Below are 16,196 nucleotides of genomic sequence, written 5' to 3'. Positions count from 1 at the left end.
CGTCAGCCAATCACAGCCATTTAATGACATCATTGAATGGCTGTGATTGGCTGAAGGCGCACGTGTGTTAGCCAATCACAGTCATTCAATGATGTCATTGAATGGCTGTGATTGGCTGAAGGCACGTGTGTTTTAGCCAATCACAGCCATTCAATGATGTCATTGAATGGCTGTGATTGGCGACGGCGTGTGTTAGCCAATCACGGTATTAGCTTTCTGGAGGCGGAGATTTCAAGCCCTGTCTTATACGCCCCGTCGCTTTATACGCCGGAATATTCCGTATGTATTTTTGCAGCCTTTCACAATGTTACTATGTTACAACGTGTTCCTGGAACATACAAACAAATGACATAAACTGTAGCAATCTGAACTACACCCAGAGGGACACCACAACAAGTGGTACATGTCTGTACATGTCTATTCTAGTCCAACTGGAAAACAATATTATATCGCTGTAAGCCTTTCATGAATCATTTTTCTCTGATCCACTGTTTGATTCGGTAGCAGGAGAAGAGCCCATCATGTTTAGTGCTCCTCAGGTTGAGATACTCATCAACGAAGTCTCTCAGAATCTACACCAATTATTTGGGCCTAATTCAATAGAGAACAGAAGCAGTGCCTGGGAAAAAGTGATGGCGGAAGTGAATAGAGCAGGTCAGACAAGCCACACCATTAAAGAATGTAAAGTTAGATGGAGTACTTATAAAACAAAACTGAAACGCCAAGTCAGAAAGAAATCAGAAATCCTTCACCTGCTGGACACCATTTTAAGTGAAAGAGATATGAAGATTGTCAAATATTTTAATATCGATGAAGAAATTGCCAAGGAACCTAAGGGGAACCCTTCAGGTAAGTGCAGAAGTAGTTTTGGTCATAATCATGGCTCCAAACACCATTGTATGTCAAGAGTTTTTTTTTTTTAAAGCATTTTTAGAAGTTTGGGCAGGTTGGATGCGGAAGGGTAATCTAAACTAAAAATAATGACTGTGCTAATATAGCATGTGGCTTTTCTACACAGGCTGATGTATTTTTTCTCTATCATTAGGCCACACCATTAATCCACGGGTTTAGTGTCCACTAATTTTTTGTGTCCGTTCCAAATAGAAGAGGAACAGAAGCTAAGTGCTGTATCATTCAAAACCTAAGTGATCGTGTGAGCTGAGTGATTGTGTGAGGCTGTATGCTAACTGTTCTGCATTGTAACTGTACTGTGTCATAGGTGTGACTTGGGATTAGTGACGTCAGTGTCAGGAACTTTGAAAAAGTCACATATTTATTCACTGTTTAACTCTTTGAAGTTTTGCATTTACTACTTTCATCTAATCTATCTCCATGGCCCCCATTTAGAATGTGCTCCATGCCTGACAGTGCCATCCAGTGTACATCTTGTACCATGTATGTAGTCCGTGACCAGCTGGCAGCATACTGCTGGACGAGATGGGAGCGTGTTGCACATTTGGAAGCCCAGATCCTGGATCTAAATGAGCAGCTTGTAACATTGAGATCCATTGGCACCATAGAAAGGCGTTTGCTGCTCACTGAGCACTTGCTGGGGTAGATGTGGGGGTGCAAAATTATCGGGCATTTGCTGGGGTAGATGTGGGGGTGGGTGGTAGTTTGGGAGAGAAGGATGATCAGTCAGCTAGCTGGGTGACAGGAGGAGGCATATAGGGAAGAGATCTGGTGAGGATAATCCTGAACTGGCACACTCCAACAAGTTTGCAAAGTTGGCAGATGAGGGGATCCCATTACAGGATCAGCACTGCTGCAGCATGGCATGCCATCTGACTGCAGGGTGATTTCTGCTCCAGGGAGAAAGGAGCAAAGACAGGCTAGACAGGTCCTGGTAATGGGATACTCAATTATTAGGGGAACAGACAGGGCAATCTGCCACAAACACTGGGATTGGTGGATCCATCGGTCACGGTATACATGACATCGAATGGCAAAGTTAGAGATAGGTGGAAAGTCCTTTAGGAAGCTAGGATGTAAGTTTAGGTGAAGACCTCCAAATTAGTATTTTCTAAAATACTACTTCCAAAGCAGAAAGGCAGTGGGAGATTAGGGAGCTAAACAAGTGGTCCCAGAGTTGGTGTAGGAAGGAGGGATTTGGTTTCCTAGAGAACTGAGCAACTTTTCTGTCAGCTACAGTTTCTACCATAGGGATGAGCTGCATCTCAATGGGGAGGAGACAGCTGTGCTGGGGAAGAAGATGGCTAACAGTTTGGAGGAATGTTTAAATTAGGGACTGGGGGGAAACCAGAGAGATACTTGGGAAGATAGTGTTGACGATGACCTTGGACTAGGTAATGAGAATTAAGGTGGAGCTATGGGAAGGGTTAGTAGAGTTAGAACTAGCAGAATGGTTAATAGGGATAACCTTAAAATAAAAAAAAACCTTCTAAACTGTATAGTCGCTAATAACAGGACTAATGCTAGAAGTCTGACCAATAAGGTTGATGAACTGGAAGTAATAATGTCTGATGAAAACTATGACATAGTGGGAACAACTGAGACCTGGTTGGAAGAAAGCTGTGACTGGGCAATAAACTTACTGGATTACAGTCCAGAAGGGATTGTAAAATCGAAAAGGGGAGGGTTTATTCTTTATGTAAAATCCTAATTAAAGCCCGCACTGCAGGAAGATATATGGGAGGGAGATGAACATGTAGAGTCTCTATGGGTGGAGATAAATGGAGGGAAAAACAATTACAAAATCTTCATAGGGGTTTTCTATAGGCCACAAAATATAACAAAATCCAGCAAAAATCTAATATCGAAGCAAATAGATGAAACAGCAGATCACATAAAGTAATTATTATGGGGAAATTTAACTATCCGGATTTAAACTGGGAAGCCGAATAAAGCTCATAAAGCTAACATGTTTTTGCCAATTACTAAAGATAAATACCTTACCCAGTTTGTACAGGACCTAGCTAGAGAGATGGCCATTTAGGACCTAATATTAACCAACTGATCTGACAGAATAACAGAAGTTTAGGTCAGGGGGCACCTAGGAAATAGTGACCATAATATAATACATTTTAACTTGTCCTTCAAGAGAGAGTTTTAAACGGGAGCTACGAAAATACTAAACTTTAGGAAGGCCAAGTTTGATCAGCTTAGTGATGTTCTTAACCTTATTGACTGGGACAATGTCCACAAAAAGAAGAGTACGAACAATAAATTGGAAATGTTTAAAAACATCCTAATTATTTACTATGAGAGGTTTGTACTTTAAAAGACTTAGGCCCAATGTCCTTGGCAGGTTTGATTAGCGGAACCCGCGTGGGAGATCCGCAAATCAAGCCACCCATGATCCCTATGCCCCAAATTAATTTAGGCATGCAGATTTTTTTTGCGTTTTGTTTGGTCCAGAAAACAAATCTCACCATGTTCCAGTTTATGGCGGATCCCGCAGGGACGGCTTTCATTAAGTTCAATAGAAGCCATCTGATCGGCGGCAAACCCGCAGTTGACACTGTGAACGTGCCACAGAACCAACGGGAAAGCAGGAGATTTTTAAAAAATGGACTGGGCAGTACAGCAAACCTACAAGTGGAGGGATTAATGCGGATGCTGCTGCTGGGGAAAACAGGTAAATAATGCTCAGGTATGGGCTGGATTTCGTGCAGGATTCCTTGCACGGAATCTGACCTGCCAGTGGACATTGGGCCTTTGTAATAGCAGAAAACCAATATGGCTTAATAAAAATGTAAAAGAGGCAATAGACAGCAAAAAACAAACAAACATTTAAAGTACTAAAACAAGAAGGCAGTGAAGAAGCGCTAAAAACCTATATGGAAAAAAAATATGTAAAAGTCAGATAAAAGCAGCACAGATGGAGACAGAGGGACTCAATGCCAGAGAAAGTAAAACTAACCCCAAACTGTTCTTCAACTATATAAAAAGTGAAAAGTTTAATACTAAAAAGTTGTTATATCCGCCGGACACACCAAAGCACCATGCCTCAGTACGGATGTAAGGCAGCGTTCACACAAAAGCCATAAGCACACACAATACATACTGAATACCATGGTAGGACTGCGAACTGGTCTCACAGACAGATATAACAGATCCCTACTCTAACGCGACAATCACCACGTGAAAACCTGCCTACAAGCAGGGTGATCATCCTGATTAGGACAACCCTGCACTGGAACCTAGGGACCTACCTATCCCTAGATGGCAAAAGATCCACAGCAGGACAGGGCACAGCTAACACCAACTCGCATAACAGGACTGTTAACACCTAATGCCTGGAAACCTACACAGACACTGAACATGTCGCTGTTCACATCAACACCCCAGAGACTTGTATGCAAGATAGAACAGGAATAGAGATGAGCGAGCACCAAAATGCTCGAGTGCTCGTTACTCGAGTCGAACTTTCAGTGATGCTCGAGAGTTCGTTTCGAGTAACGAACCCCATTGAAGTCAATGGGCGACTCCAGCATTTTTGTATATGACTGGTGCTCCGCTAAGGTTTTCATTTGTGAAAATCTTAGCAAATCACCAAAGTCATGTAAAAAACACAGAAATGGATAGGGCAGGCGAGGAGCAACATGCAGGGCTGCATTTCGAGCTCCGAGGTCTCACTATTAAGCCACAATAGTGGCAAGAGTGAGACCCCCCCCCCCGCACTGACAGCATAACGCTCGTTCTCCTCTGCGCTGAGCCAATCAGAGGCAGCACTCACTCACCCATTCATGAATTCATGAATGGGTGTGAGTGAGAGCTGCCTCTGATTACTGAATACTACAGAAAGCAGTTCAGGAGAACTGCCGGCCAGACGCGGCTGAACTCCGGCTGCAGCAGAAAGGTGAGTATACATTTTTTTTTTTTTACACATTTTAGGATGATTTTCAGGTAAGGGGTTATATTTTTAAGCCCTTCCCGAAAATTCATCCCGCGCTTGCTGGCAGCCCATTGCTTGAATTCAATGGGCTAACATCGTTCTGCCGGGACAAGGTGAGTATATATTTTTTTAAACTTTTTACACATTTCTGGATGAATTTCAGGGAAGGGCTTATATTTTTAAGCCCTTCCCGAAAATTCATCCTGCGCTCGCCGGCAGCCCATTGCTTTCAATGGAGCCGGCTGTATTGCCGGCTCCATTGAATTCAATGGTTAGTGCTCGTTTAATCGAGACGAGTACCGCGTGGTGCTCGTCTCGAGTAACGAGCATCTCGAGCACCCTAATACTCGAACGAGCATCAAGCTCGGACGAGTATGCTCGCTTATCTCTAAACAGGAACTGTTCATACCCCTTGACTGGCACCTACACAGACGCAATGCACAGAACACTATTCACACACATGTCTAGTCACCTGCACAGAGACGCCACACACATATTGCATAAACGCAAAACCCTAGGGTGACAGAAAACCCCAACACAGAAACTTTATTGATTAAAACGCATACATCTAACAGGTAAACGCTGAACGCTTTTCGGCCAGACAGCGGCCTTTGTCAACAGCTAAAAAATGTAGCTAACACATATGTAGCTGGGGGTGGATTCCAGGGGGTTAGTATAAAACAAAACAAAAGGTAGGGAAGAAAGCCAGGCATAGGAAAAAATAAAGATAACAGTAATCATGTATATAGGGATGTAAAAAAACCCAAACATATAGATAGTATACATTGGCATATATAACATATGCAATATACATACCCTCCGATATCAGATAACAAACATAATTTTATACACAAAGTATCACTGGATCAGATATATAACATATATATTATAGTTCAATATGGTGTTTATAAATCTATATCGCAGATTAAAAAATTAATGACTTTTAGGTCATAGGAACTGAACACAGAATTAGCTGGAAAAAAATTCTTATTACCAGACATAAGCATAGGGTAAGATAAATGGAATAGCAAAGAAAAAAAAAGCAATAAAAAAAAAATTACTAAATAATACAATTAAAACTAATAAATATAAAATAAATCAGTTCTATAGTTCATCCCATGTGGATATCAAGTGTCCCATTCCAGAATCCAAAAAGCCTCCCTATGGAAGATATCTCGCATTTCCACCTTCTGCTTTCTATTTCTACAAACCCTTTCAATGCCAAAGCATGCAAATCCTTCCACCTTACCATCCTGTGTATTAATAAAATGGTTAGCAACCCCTGATTTGCCTACATATCCCTTCTGAATATCCCTGAGATGCTCCGCCATTCTGATCTGGAATTTTCTAGACGTGCTTCCTAGGTAAAGTAGGTTGCAATGTGTACATAGAATAATGTAAATAGTATTTGTGGACTTACAGTTAATGAAGCTTTTTATCTCATACTTTTTATTTCCATCTGAACTATTAAATATCTTGGTTCTGTTCAGTGTATAACAGCAACATCCACATCGAGGGTCCGCACCCACATCGAGGGTCCGCACCCACATCGAGGGTCCGCACCAACATCGAGGGTCCGCACCCACATCGAGGGTCCGCACACTTATAAAAACCATTGGTTTTTATCCAGTTGGTATTTGGTTTGTTAGATATATTATTTTTTGACATTCTATTACCAATAGTTTTATTTCTGCGGGGCACAACTAGAACGCCACTATCCAATATTGTTTTCACTTCATTATCCTGCTTTAGAATAGGGAGAAAAGTATAAAATATTTTTTTGTTTTCAGGAAATTCCCTACTGTAGGGTGTGGCAAAAACAATTTTATCAGATTTGTCCTTAGAATTATTTTTTTCGCTGTATAATAATGATCTTCTATCTCTCATTTGACTTTTCAGGATTTGCTGCCTGTAACCTCTATCCGATAGTCTCCTATATATCTCCATTTCCGGTGTTTTATAAATTTCTGCATTAGTACAGATTCTTTTAGCTCTAACAAACTCTGTGATAGGTATAGCATGGATCGTATGTAGAGATGAGCGAGCATACTCGTCCGAGCTTGACGCTCGTTTGAGTATTAGGGTGTTCGAGATGCTCGTTACTCGTAACGAGTACCACGCGGTGTTCGGGTTACTTTCACTTACTTCCCTGAGAAATTTGCGCACTTTTCTGGCCAATAGAAAGACAGGGAAGGCATTACAACTTCCCCCTGCAACGTTCAAGCCCTATACCACCCCCCTGCAGTGAGTGGCTGGCGAGATCAGGTGTCACCCGAGTATATAAATCGGCCCCTCCCGCGGCTCGCCTCAGATGCATTCTGACAGAGATCAGGGAACGTGCTATCGTGTTGGAGCTGCTATAGGGAGAGTGTTAGGAGTATTTTAGGCTTCAAGAACCCCAACGGTCCTTCTTAAGGCCATAAATCTTCTCTATATGCGCTCAATGGGGCCGCCGACCCCATTGAGAACATATAGAAGACAAATCCTTCTTCTCTGCCACAGCTGTAACAGCTGTGGCAGAGAAGAACGATGTTTGCCCATTGAATTCAATGGAGCCAGCAATACAGCAGGTTCCACTGAAAGCAATGGGCTGCCGGCGATCGCAGGATGAATTGTCGGGAAGGGGTTAAATATATAAGCCCTTCCCTGCAATTCATCCAGAAATGTGTTACAATAAAAATATATACCGGCGTATAAGGCGACGGGGCGTATAAGACGACCCCCCAACTGTCACCTTATACGCTGGCAATACAGTGGAGCAAAGAATAAAAATCATTACTTCTTCTGACGTTCTGCAGCGCTCCTGCAGGCTGTCGCTCCCTCCTGGTGTTCTGCGGTGCTCCTGCAGGCTGTTGCTCCCTCCTGGTTCCCGGCAGAGCATTGATTTCTCTACGAAGGGCTTTAAATCCCCGCCTCCAGAAACACACGTGCCTTCAGCCAATCACAGCCAATGACAATGATGTCATTGAATGGCTGTGATTGGCTGTGTTTCTGGAGGCGGGGATTTCAAGCCCTGCCTCCAGAAAGCAATACTCTGCCGTGGACCAGGAGGGAGCAACAGCCTGCAGGAGCGCCGCAGAACACCAGGAGGGAGTGACAGCCTGCAGGAGCGCCGCAGAACGTCAGAAGAAGTAAGTAATGATTTTTATTCTTTGCTCCGCTGTATTCCCGGCATATAAGGTGACAGTTGGGGGGTCGTCTTATACGCCCGGTCGCCTTTTACGCCGGTATATATTTTTATTGTAACACATTTCTGGATGAATTGTAGGGAAGGGGTTATATATTTAACCCCTTTCCGACAATTCATCCTGCGATCACCGGCAGCCCATTGCTTTCAGTGGAACCTGCTGTATTGCCGGCTTCATTGAATTCAATGGGCTAACATCGTTCTTCTCTGCCACAGCTGTTACAGCTATGGCAGAGGAGAACGATCTTTACGCTGACAGTGCGGGGGGGGGGGGGGGGCACTCTTGCCGCTATTGTGGCTTAATAGTGGGACCTGTGAACTTGAGATGCAGCCCAACATGTAGCCCCTCGCCTGCCCTATCCGTTGCTGTGTCGTTCCCATCACTTTGTAGAATTGCCCAGATTTTCACAAACGAAAACCTTAGCGAGCATCGGCGATATACAAAAATGCTCGAGTCGCCCATTGACTTCAATGGGGTTCGTTACTCGAAACGAACCCTCGAGCATTGCAAAAATTTTGTCCCGAGTAACGAGCACCCGAGCATTTTGGTGCTCGCTCATCTCTAATCGTATGCTTAGGGTGGCAGATAGACGCTTTAAGTATAGCGTTGCCACTGCCCGGTTTACGGAACAGTGAGATGTCTATACCATTTTTGGCTGCATTAACTTGAAGTGAGAGATCCAGAAAATTAATTTTCTCCCTATCATAATTCAGTGTAAATTTAAGATTACAGTTATTCCCATTATTATACCCGAGAAAATCCTGGAGTTCGCACAAAGTTACTGAGCAGCAGTCATATGTGCCTTCCTTCCATATCAGAATAATATCGTCCAGATACCTAGCGTACCACACCACACCACCTATGAATGAAATCATGCCCTATCTACTTGCTCTTTGAAATTGATATGATTGATAGTGGAGCAGGAGCAAAATATATTGGATACTCTTAAATTGGAAATCAAATCTTCTGAATGATGAATATGAGAAGATTTTACATAAAATCAATGGTAATATGTAGAGATGAGCGAATATACTCGTTTCGAGTAATTACTCGATTGAGCACCGCGATTTTCGAGTACATCCGTACTCGGGTGAAAAGATTTGGGGGCGGGGGGAGGCGTGGTGGAGCGGGGGTAGCAGCGGGGAACAGGGGGGAGCCCTCTCTCTCTCCCTCTACCCCCCCACTCCCCGCTGCAACCCCCCACTCACCCACGGCGCCCCCCAAATCTTTTCGCCTGAGTATGGAAGTACTCGAAAATCGCGGCGCTCGAGCGAAAAAGGGGCATGGCCGAGTAGGTTCGCTCATCTCTAGCAATATGCACAAATTAGAAGAGAATATACTACCGGTAAAACACTCTAAACTTGAATGAGATAGAAGGGATTATATGGAAAATAAAGTATATGAATGGAAAAACATACCAACACTCCACCGCCCAAGATCTATTTTGAAAAACAAAAGACATTCTGGTAGTGGAAATTCCACGGTTACCTTTTCTTCCTCTGACCAGGAAGGGTCAGAAAACGTTTATGACACATCTAGCTGGGAATGTTCCTACTCTGATGATTCAGAATAGAACCGCAGACGTAAGAAGATATCCATCCAGAAGACCCAAATAGAGGGTAATAATGTCATCTGCCTAGCTCCACGCATTCAAACGCAAAACCAAATCAATGTTCTGAATAAAGGATTGAATTTTGTTCCTTAAATTTCTTTTAATTTATTTGAAACTATTTTGGATTTAAATAAATTTATACGAAATGTAATGGTTAAAAAGCATTTTTTGAATAATGATGGACCCATTGCCAGCAGTAATTCTGATGTACAGATTGCAACTAGAGATGAGCGAACATACTCGTTTCCAGTAATTATTCGATCGAGCACCGCGATTTTCGAGTACTTCAGTACTCGGGTGAAAAGATTTGGGGGTCGCCGGGGGGCGGGGGGAGGCGTGGCAGAGCGGGGGTAGCAGCAGGAACAGGGGGGAGCCCTCTCTCTCTCTCCCTCTCCTCACACTCCCCGCTGCAACCCCCCACTCACCCACGGCGCCCCCCGAATCTTTTCACCCGAGTACGGAAGCACTCGAAAATCGCGGAGCTCGGGCGAAAAAGGGGCGTGGCCGAGTAGTTCGCTCATCTCTAATTACAACACAGGATGCATTTACTGATCAAAATCCGATGGATATATCTCCAAATGATGTAAGTTCAGAAGGGCAAAGAGAAATTACTATTCCAACTACATCTATGCATATGACAAATATGAGGATTCCAAACCCACATTTCTACCCAACACGAGTCCGTACACAGGCAATCGAGGATTTCCAAATTATTTTGGAGAAAGAACTAAAATTGTTATATACCAAAACATAGGAAGATGTCTACAAGAAAGACAACCTGAGAAACCTAACTGATCGAGAAAAAAATCGATCTGATGCACCTGTCCAAAGATGAAAATATTACTATACGCCAATCGGACAAAGGCGCTAATATCACAATCTTGGATACAACTCTATACATAGACTGTATGAACCGAATCCTTGAAGACAAAATTACGTATAGAAAGTTGGAGGGGGACCCTACACCACTCTTCTCCAAACAATTACAGAAACTAATACAAACAGGTTGTGGTTTGGGTGTTATATCCTCCAATATGGCTGATTATCTTGTCCCCACTAATCCGACAGTTCCAGTCATGTATGGCCTACCTAAAACACATAAGGACATTCCCCCCGGCGCCCTATAATTTCGGGTATTCAGTCTCTGTTAGTGCACGGTTGGATAAGAATCTACAACCTCTGTCTATCTACACATCCCGTTATTTGAAGGACAGTGACAGCGTCATAAAAAATTGGATGATTTTCAATGGCAGGAGAAGTATCTATGGGTGACATGCGATGTGGTATCCCTTTATAACTGTATACCACACCACACTGCCTTACGAGCTCTTAGTTTTAAAGGGGTTGTCCCGCGGCAGCAAGTGGGTCTATACACTTCTGTATGGCCATATTAATGCACTTTGTAATGTACATTGTGCATTAATTATGAGCCATACAGAAGTTATCAAAAGTTTTATACTTACCTGCTCCGTTGCTAGCGTCCTCGTCTCCATGGTGCCGACTAATTTTCGGCCTCTAATGGCCAAATTAGCCGCGCCTGCGCAGTTCGGGTCTTCTGCTGTCTTCAATGGAGCCGCTCGTGCAGAATGCCGACTCCGTGTAGCTCCGCCCCGTCACGTGCCCATTCCAGTCAATCAGGAGGCTGGAATCGGCAATGGACCGCACAGAAGCCCTGCGGTCCACAGAGACAGAGGATCCCGGCGGCCATCTTCAGCAGGTGAGTATGAAGACGCCGGACCGCCGGAATTCGGGTAAGTACTACCCGGTTTGTTTTTTTAACCCCTACGGGTTAAACGGGGGGGGGGGGGGGGGGGTAAAAAAAAAAAAAACCCGTTTCGGCGCGGGACAACCCCTTTAATTTAAAGGAATACAGTAGTTACAGTGAAGGATTGAAAGAGTTTATTTTGGATTGTACGGAATTCCTTTTGAAACATAATTTTTTGTATTTAATAACCAATATTACTTACAGTTGGTTGGAGCCCCCATAGATTCTAAATTCTCTCCCACCTTAGCCATATTGTACATTGCATGGTGGGAGGAATCCTATATTTTCTCTTTAAATAACCCCTTTATAGGCAGTGTGGTATGCTAGGTATCTGGACGATAATATTCTGATATGGAAGGAAGGCACATATGACTCCTGCTCAGTAACTTCGTGCGAACTCCAGGATTTTCTCGGGTAAATTAATGGGAATAACTGTAATCTTAAATTTACGCTGAATTATGATACGGAGAAAATTAATTTTCTGGATCTCCACTTCAAGTTAATGCAGCCAAAAATGGTATAGACAGAAACTGGAAGAGTCGGGAGCAGTGCACTGAGCTCCCCCCTCCTCTCCACTCCCTCTCTGACCCTTGCCACAATTTGCAATGGAAGGGGTGGGATGGGGGTGGAACTAAGTTCCTTTTTTGCATAACTCCACCCCCATCCCACCCCCTCACATTGCAAATAGTGGCGAGGGGCGGAGAGGGGGTGGAGAGGAGACGCGAGCTCAGTGCACTGCTCCCGACTCTTCCAGCTTCCTCCCCCTGCAGAGAGGGAATCCGTATATCGACTGGGCGTGAAAACCCAGCCGATATATGATCGTCTGAATGCGTGCTTATGTACATGATTACTGTTATCTTTTTTTTTCTATGCCTGGCTTTCTTCCCTACCTTTTGTTTTGTTTTATACTAACCCTCTGGAATTCACCCCCAGCTCTCATGACTTAACAGGTGTTAGTATTATGCTTTGAACACACCCACTCAGCGACCATTGCCAGTGCAAGTGTCCTCACACCAAGGGAAAATAGTCAGACACCATACTGAGAGAGAGGGAACAGTGTCAGGCATCACCCATCTGACACACACGTAAGACATCAAACGTCTGGAGGCCACATCTGTAAAAAGGGAAGGTAGAGGGGGTCTGCATAAGACGCAGATGATGACTAAAGGTATCCAGACCATTCTCAGGGAAGGTGAGAGACACACTACAGATTAGATATGCATAAAGCCAAGCTCTGAGTAAGATTGACACAGAATGCATAAACATGATAAAATGACCAGCATTCTCTGGCAAGAGAAGCTGGTATTTATGTGCTGCAGACCAGAGGAATTGGCAAAAAAATACCACATCCAGCCAGCGCAATTAATCCCCAGCTGTGAAGCTGTGTTGCTGGAAACTTTTAGAACCAGAGGTCCCAGCAGCACAACCTAACAAAAGTGCTGGCCCTTTAATAAATGATGTAGGAAAAATTGTAAAGGGTGATGAGGAGAAAGCAAATCTATTAAAAAGTTTTCTCTGCAGTATATTCACAGAGGAAAATGACATGTCAGATGAGATGCAGAGTGATAAAGTGAACTCTCAATTAAAATGTCCCAACTCTAACCCAGGAAGAAGTGCAGAGCCGTCTAAAGAAGATTAGAATAGACAAATTGCTCAAGTTCTAAGGGAATTAAGTAGTGTTTCTCATATTTAAGGACTCTATAATAACGGGGTCTGTTCTACTGAATTGGTGCATAGCCAATGTGGTGCCAATTTTCAAAAAGAAGTCAAAAAGTGAACCTGGAAAATACAGGTCAGTAAGTCTGACTTCTATTGTGGGTACAAGAGTCTGCCTTCAAGGGGTTAGTTCTCCACAATACATTATCCTTTTGCTCTGATATTGTAACATTGATATGAGCAAGTTTCATTTGACTATGACAACTCCTTCCAGGTGAGGGATTGGTTTTGAAAATGAGTATACATGCGTATTTACAGAGGAAGGCAGGAGAAATCCTTTGGTCCATCTTGTAAATTTCTTTTTTTGTGCTCATGAAAAATGCAGTGAATACTCCTGCGAGAAGCAAAAATTTGGTCTGTGAAAATGCTGTATATTTTGTGGACCAAAACTGCACATCCTGTGTGAGTCCTAAGAAGCATATATGAGAAGAGCGCTGCTGAGTCTTCGCACTCTTTCTCCTACTGTAGCCGCTGAGCTAAGCCAAACACACAGAGCCCCTCAGACCTGGCAGTGATGTGTAATAAAACAAGTGATTGCTCCTGCCATGTCAGAGGTGCTTTGTGTGCCCTGCTCCGCTTGGGCGGATGCAGTAGCAAAAGTAAGTTAATGTATTGAAGGGGTTTTCTGTGAAAAATACTATTGATGACCTATGCTCAGGATAGGTTATCAATAGCTGATCGGCTGGGGTTGGTCGCTCGGGACCCCGACTGATCAGCTGAATGTGCACATGCTGTCAGTACCGCAGTGGAAGTCTCCGCACCTACTTCTGTGCAGTGGTCGGCGCTTGTAACTGCAGTCACAGCTCTCACTGAAATCAATGCAAGCTGTACCTACAGTTACAAGCGCCGGCCACTGCACAGAGGTCAGCAGGGAGATTTCCGCTGTTTCAGCTCCAACCTCTGTGTATGTGTGGCGCTTACAGCATTCGCCCGATCAGCTGATCAGTCGGGGTCCCGAGCGACAGACCCCAGCCGATCAAAAATTGATGATCTATCCCGAGAATAGACCATCAATAGTATTTTCCCGCGGAAAACCCCTTTAACTGTGGGGGCTGAATGGGGCACTTCTCCTGCAGGGTCTATGACTCACTGAAGTAAACCGCTGACCGACTTGTCTGCTCACAAAGCTGCATATAGCAGCAATCACTCAGCACCCTTGCTATTTAACTCCATTGACAGGCAGTCTTCACTCTTCTCTCCTGCTGCTGCATTGTTAGGAGTGCTGAGGCTGAACCGAGGCATGACCCACAGCAATCAGTTCCTTGGACTGGGAGAGTGGGTAGGCAGACGGCACAGCATTAATCTCTGCAATTTCATTAAACCAGGCTGCAGAGCATCGGAAAGAAGAGTCAGAATGGAGCATGGAAAAGTTAATTTTCAGCATCCACTGCTGTGCTGCCAGTGCCTCCCATACCTATCCTTCTAGTTGCACCAGGGGCACATGCCCCACCTGCCCTCACACTATGCCCCTATCTAGGGCTCTTTGTTTCTTCAGCATGGAAACACGATGGGGAAAGACAGAGACCAGGATCCTCTGAGTTTGTTTACAGTGGGTGACATCTGGAATGGAACATCAGTTTAGTTAAGGTGCTGGGCTGGGCTGGCTACTTATGTGCCAGGGCTTACTGTATGTGGGTCACAATTACTACTTGAGCAACTGTAGAGCACTATTACAACTAGGGCTACTCTTGGGGCTTTTTTACAGCCGAGGCACCTAGCGAGGGCCACACTTACTGCTGGCACAGCTACACAGGTCATGCCATAAGATTTTGAGCTGGCTTTAATGACCCTACATGGCCTACCGATATAAACCTGCTATTACTGCACGGCGGTGATTTATGGGACTAAAAAGTTATATTTCCCTTCTAAGTTGGCTATAAGTACTGCAGAAGAGAACTGTCTGAAAAGTGCTTGTTAGGTTGCCAGATATTATTCCCAACTCTACCACATGCATCTAATTTGGTGTTTTTCTCTAGATGAAGTGATTGTTGGAGATAGCCCTGATGGAGGACCGCTCTCTGAGTCCGATAATGATAGTTGGTCTGAACTGTTTCTATCTTCAGAGGAATTCTCAAGCTCAAACCCAGATGGTACAACTGATTTCGCCACGGCTGATGAATCTCAACAGCGACCACTAGATTCGGATGCTAAAGAGCAGTTAATTGAACTGCAAAAATGCCACAATGACCTCCTGACAAGTATAAGGGATGGCATTCGTGACAGCGTGGCTCAACAGAAGGAAATGCTACATATGCAGAAGAAAATGCTACATTTGCAAAAGCTTATGTCCACTCAGGAGACAGCGAAGGATTACAGTGGTGTCTATGAAGTTAGTTTGAAGAGGCAAGAAAAGAAACAAATACATGGAGAAGATAGACCTGAGGAAGGAGGGAGCAGGATTGTGATGTAGAAGTCAGACAAGAGGCTCCATGAACTGGTCAATAAAGGAGCATCAGCAAAATGTGCAAATCCTAGAGGGAAGGTCTTAATTTATTAAATTAAAATGACATAATTTCTCAACATGCTCTGCTCCGTATTACACCATCATTCACATTGGCTGTAATGAAGTTTAAAAAAACACTGTGTTAACATTAGAACAAATAAAATTATGTTAAAGTGAAACACATCGTTTTTTTTCTGGTGAAATTCTCCATTAGTTTAATATATCACACACCAACCTTCTCACTGGGAAAATCAGAGTTAAATCCAAGATGATGGCATTCAAAATGGATGCCATGCTGGTGACAAGGCCTAACGTTTTTTTCCCCCCATAGCTTGTGTGCAGAATTGAATCTCCGTCTGCCAAACCATTTTCATTCTATATGAGAGTTTCCCCACTTCTCGGACATCCGGTGCTTTATTAATGGAATGCCTACAGTTTGATATTATCAATAAATATGCTGTAATTACTACTAAACTGCTTTATGGTAAGAGCTACACTACACATTCAGCTCGTCCTCTCACAGTACAGAATGGTGTAGGAGACCATGGAATATTCCTTCATTGCACCAACTACTGAAAGGTAGATTCCCTAAAGTCCAGGTGGTCAATGCTTCT

The 16,196-nt window shown here is 43.7% G+C and overlaps 1 protein-coding gene across 1 annotated transcript; it reads left to right on the top strand.

The window, feature by feature from the left end:
- Positions 1–393: 393 nt before the first annotated feature.
- On the top strand, positions 394–15,752 carry LOC136631631 (uncharacterized). The gene is made up of 2 exons (XM_066605918.1): positions 394–849; positions 15,116–15,752. Exons 1-2 carry the CDS (start codon positions 522–524, stop codon positions 15,547–15,549), a joined length of 762 nt encoding a protein of 253 aa, XP_066462015.1. The 5' UTR covers positions 394–521; the 3' UTR covers positions 15,550–15,752.
- The last annotated feature ends 444 nt before the right edge of the window (positions 15,753–16,196 follow it).

The sequence above is a fragment of the Eleutherodactylus coqui genome, chromosome 6, assembly GCF_035609145.1.
Source record: "Eleutherodactylus coqui strain aEleCoq1 chromosome 6, aEleCoq1.hap1, whole genome shotgun sequence".
NCBI classification, from domain to species: domain Eukaryota; kingdom Metazoa; phylum Chordata; class Amphibia; order Anura; family Eleutherodactylidae; genus Eleutherodactylus; species Eleutherodactylus coqui.
Note: the sequence above shows the minus strand (reverse complement) of the source record. Positions and strands in the feature narration are given on the sequence as shown.

Excerpts from the sequence above, each read along its gene's own strand:
- LOC136631631 (XM_066605918.1), top strand. The coding sequence starts at position 522 with ATGTTTAGTGCTCCTCAGGTTGAGATACTCATCAACGAAGTCTCTCAG. Across the intron at positions 850-15,115 it reads ACCTAAGGGGAACCCTTCAG|ATGAAGTGATTGTTGGAGAT; the intron begins GTAAGTGCAGAA and ends GTTTTTCTCTAG.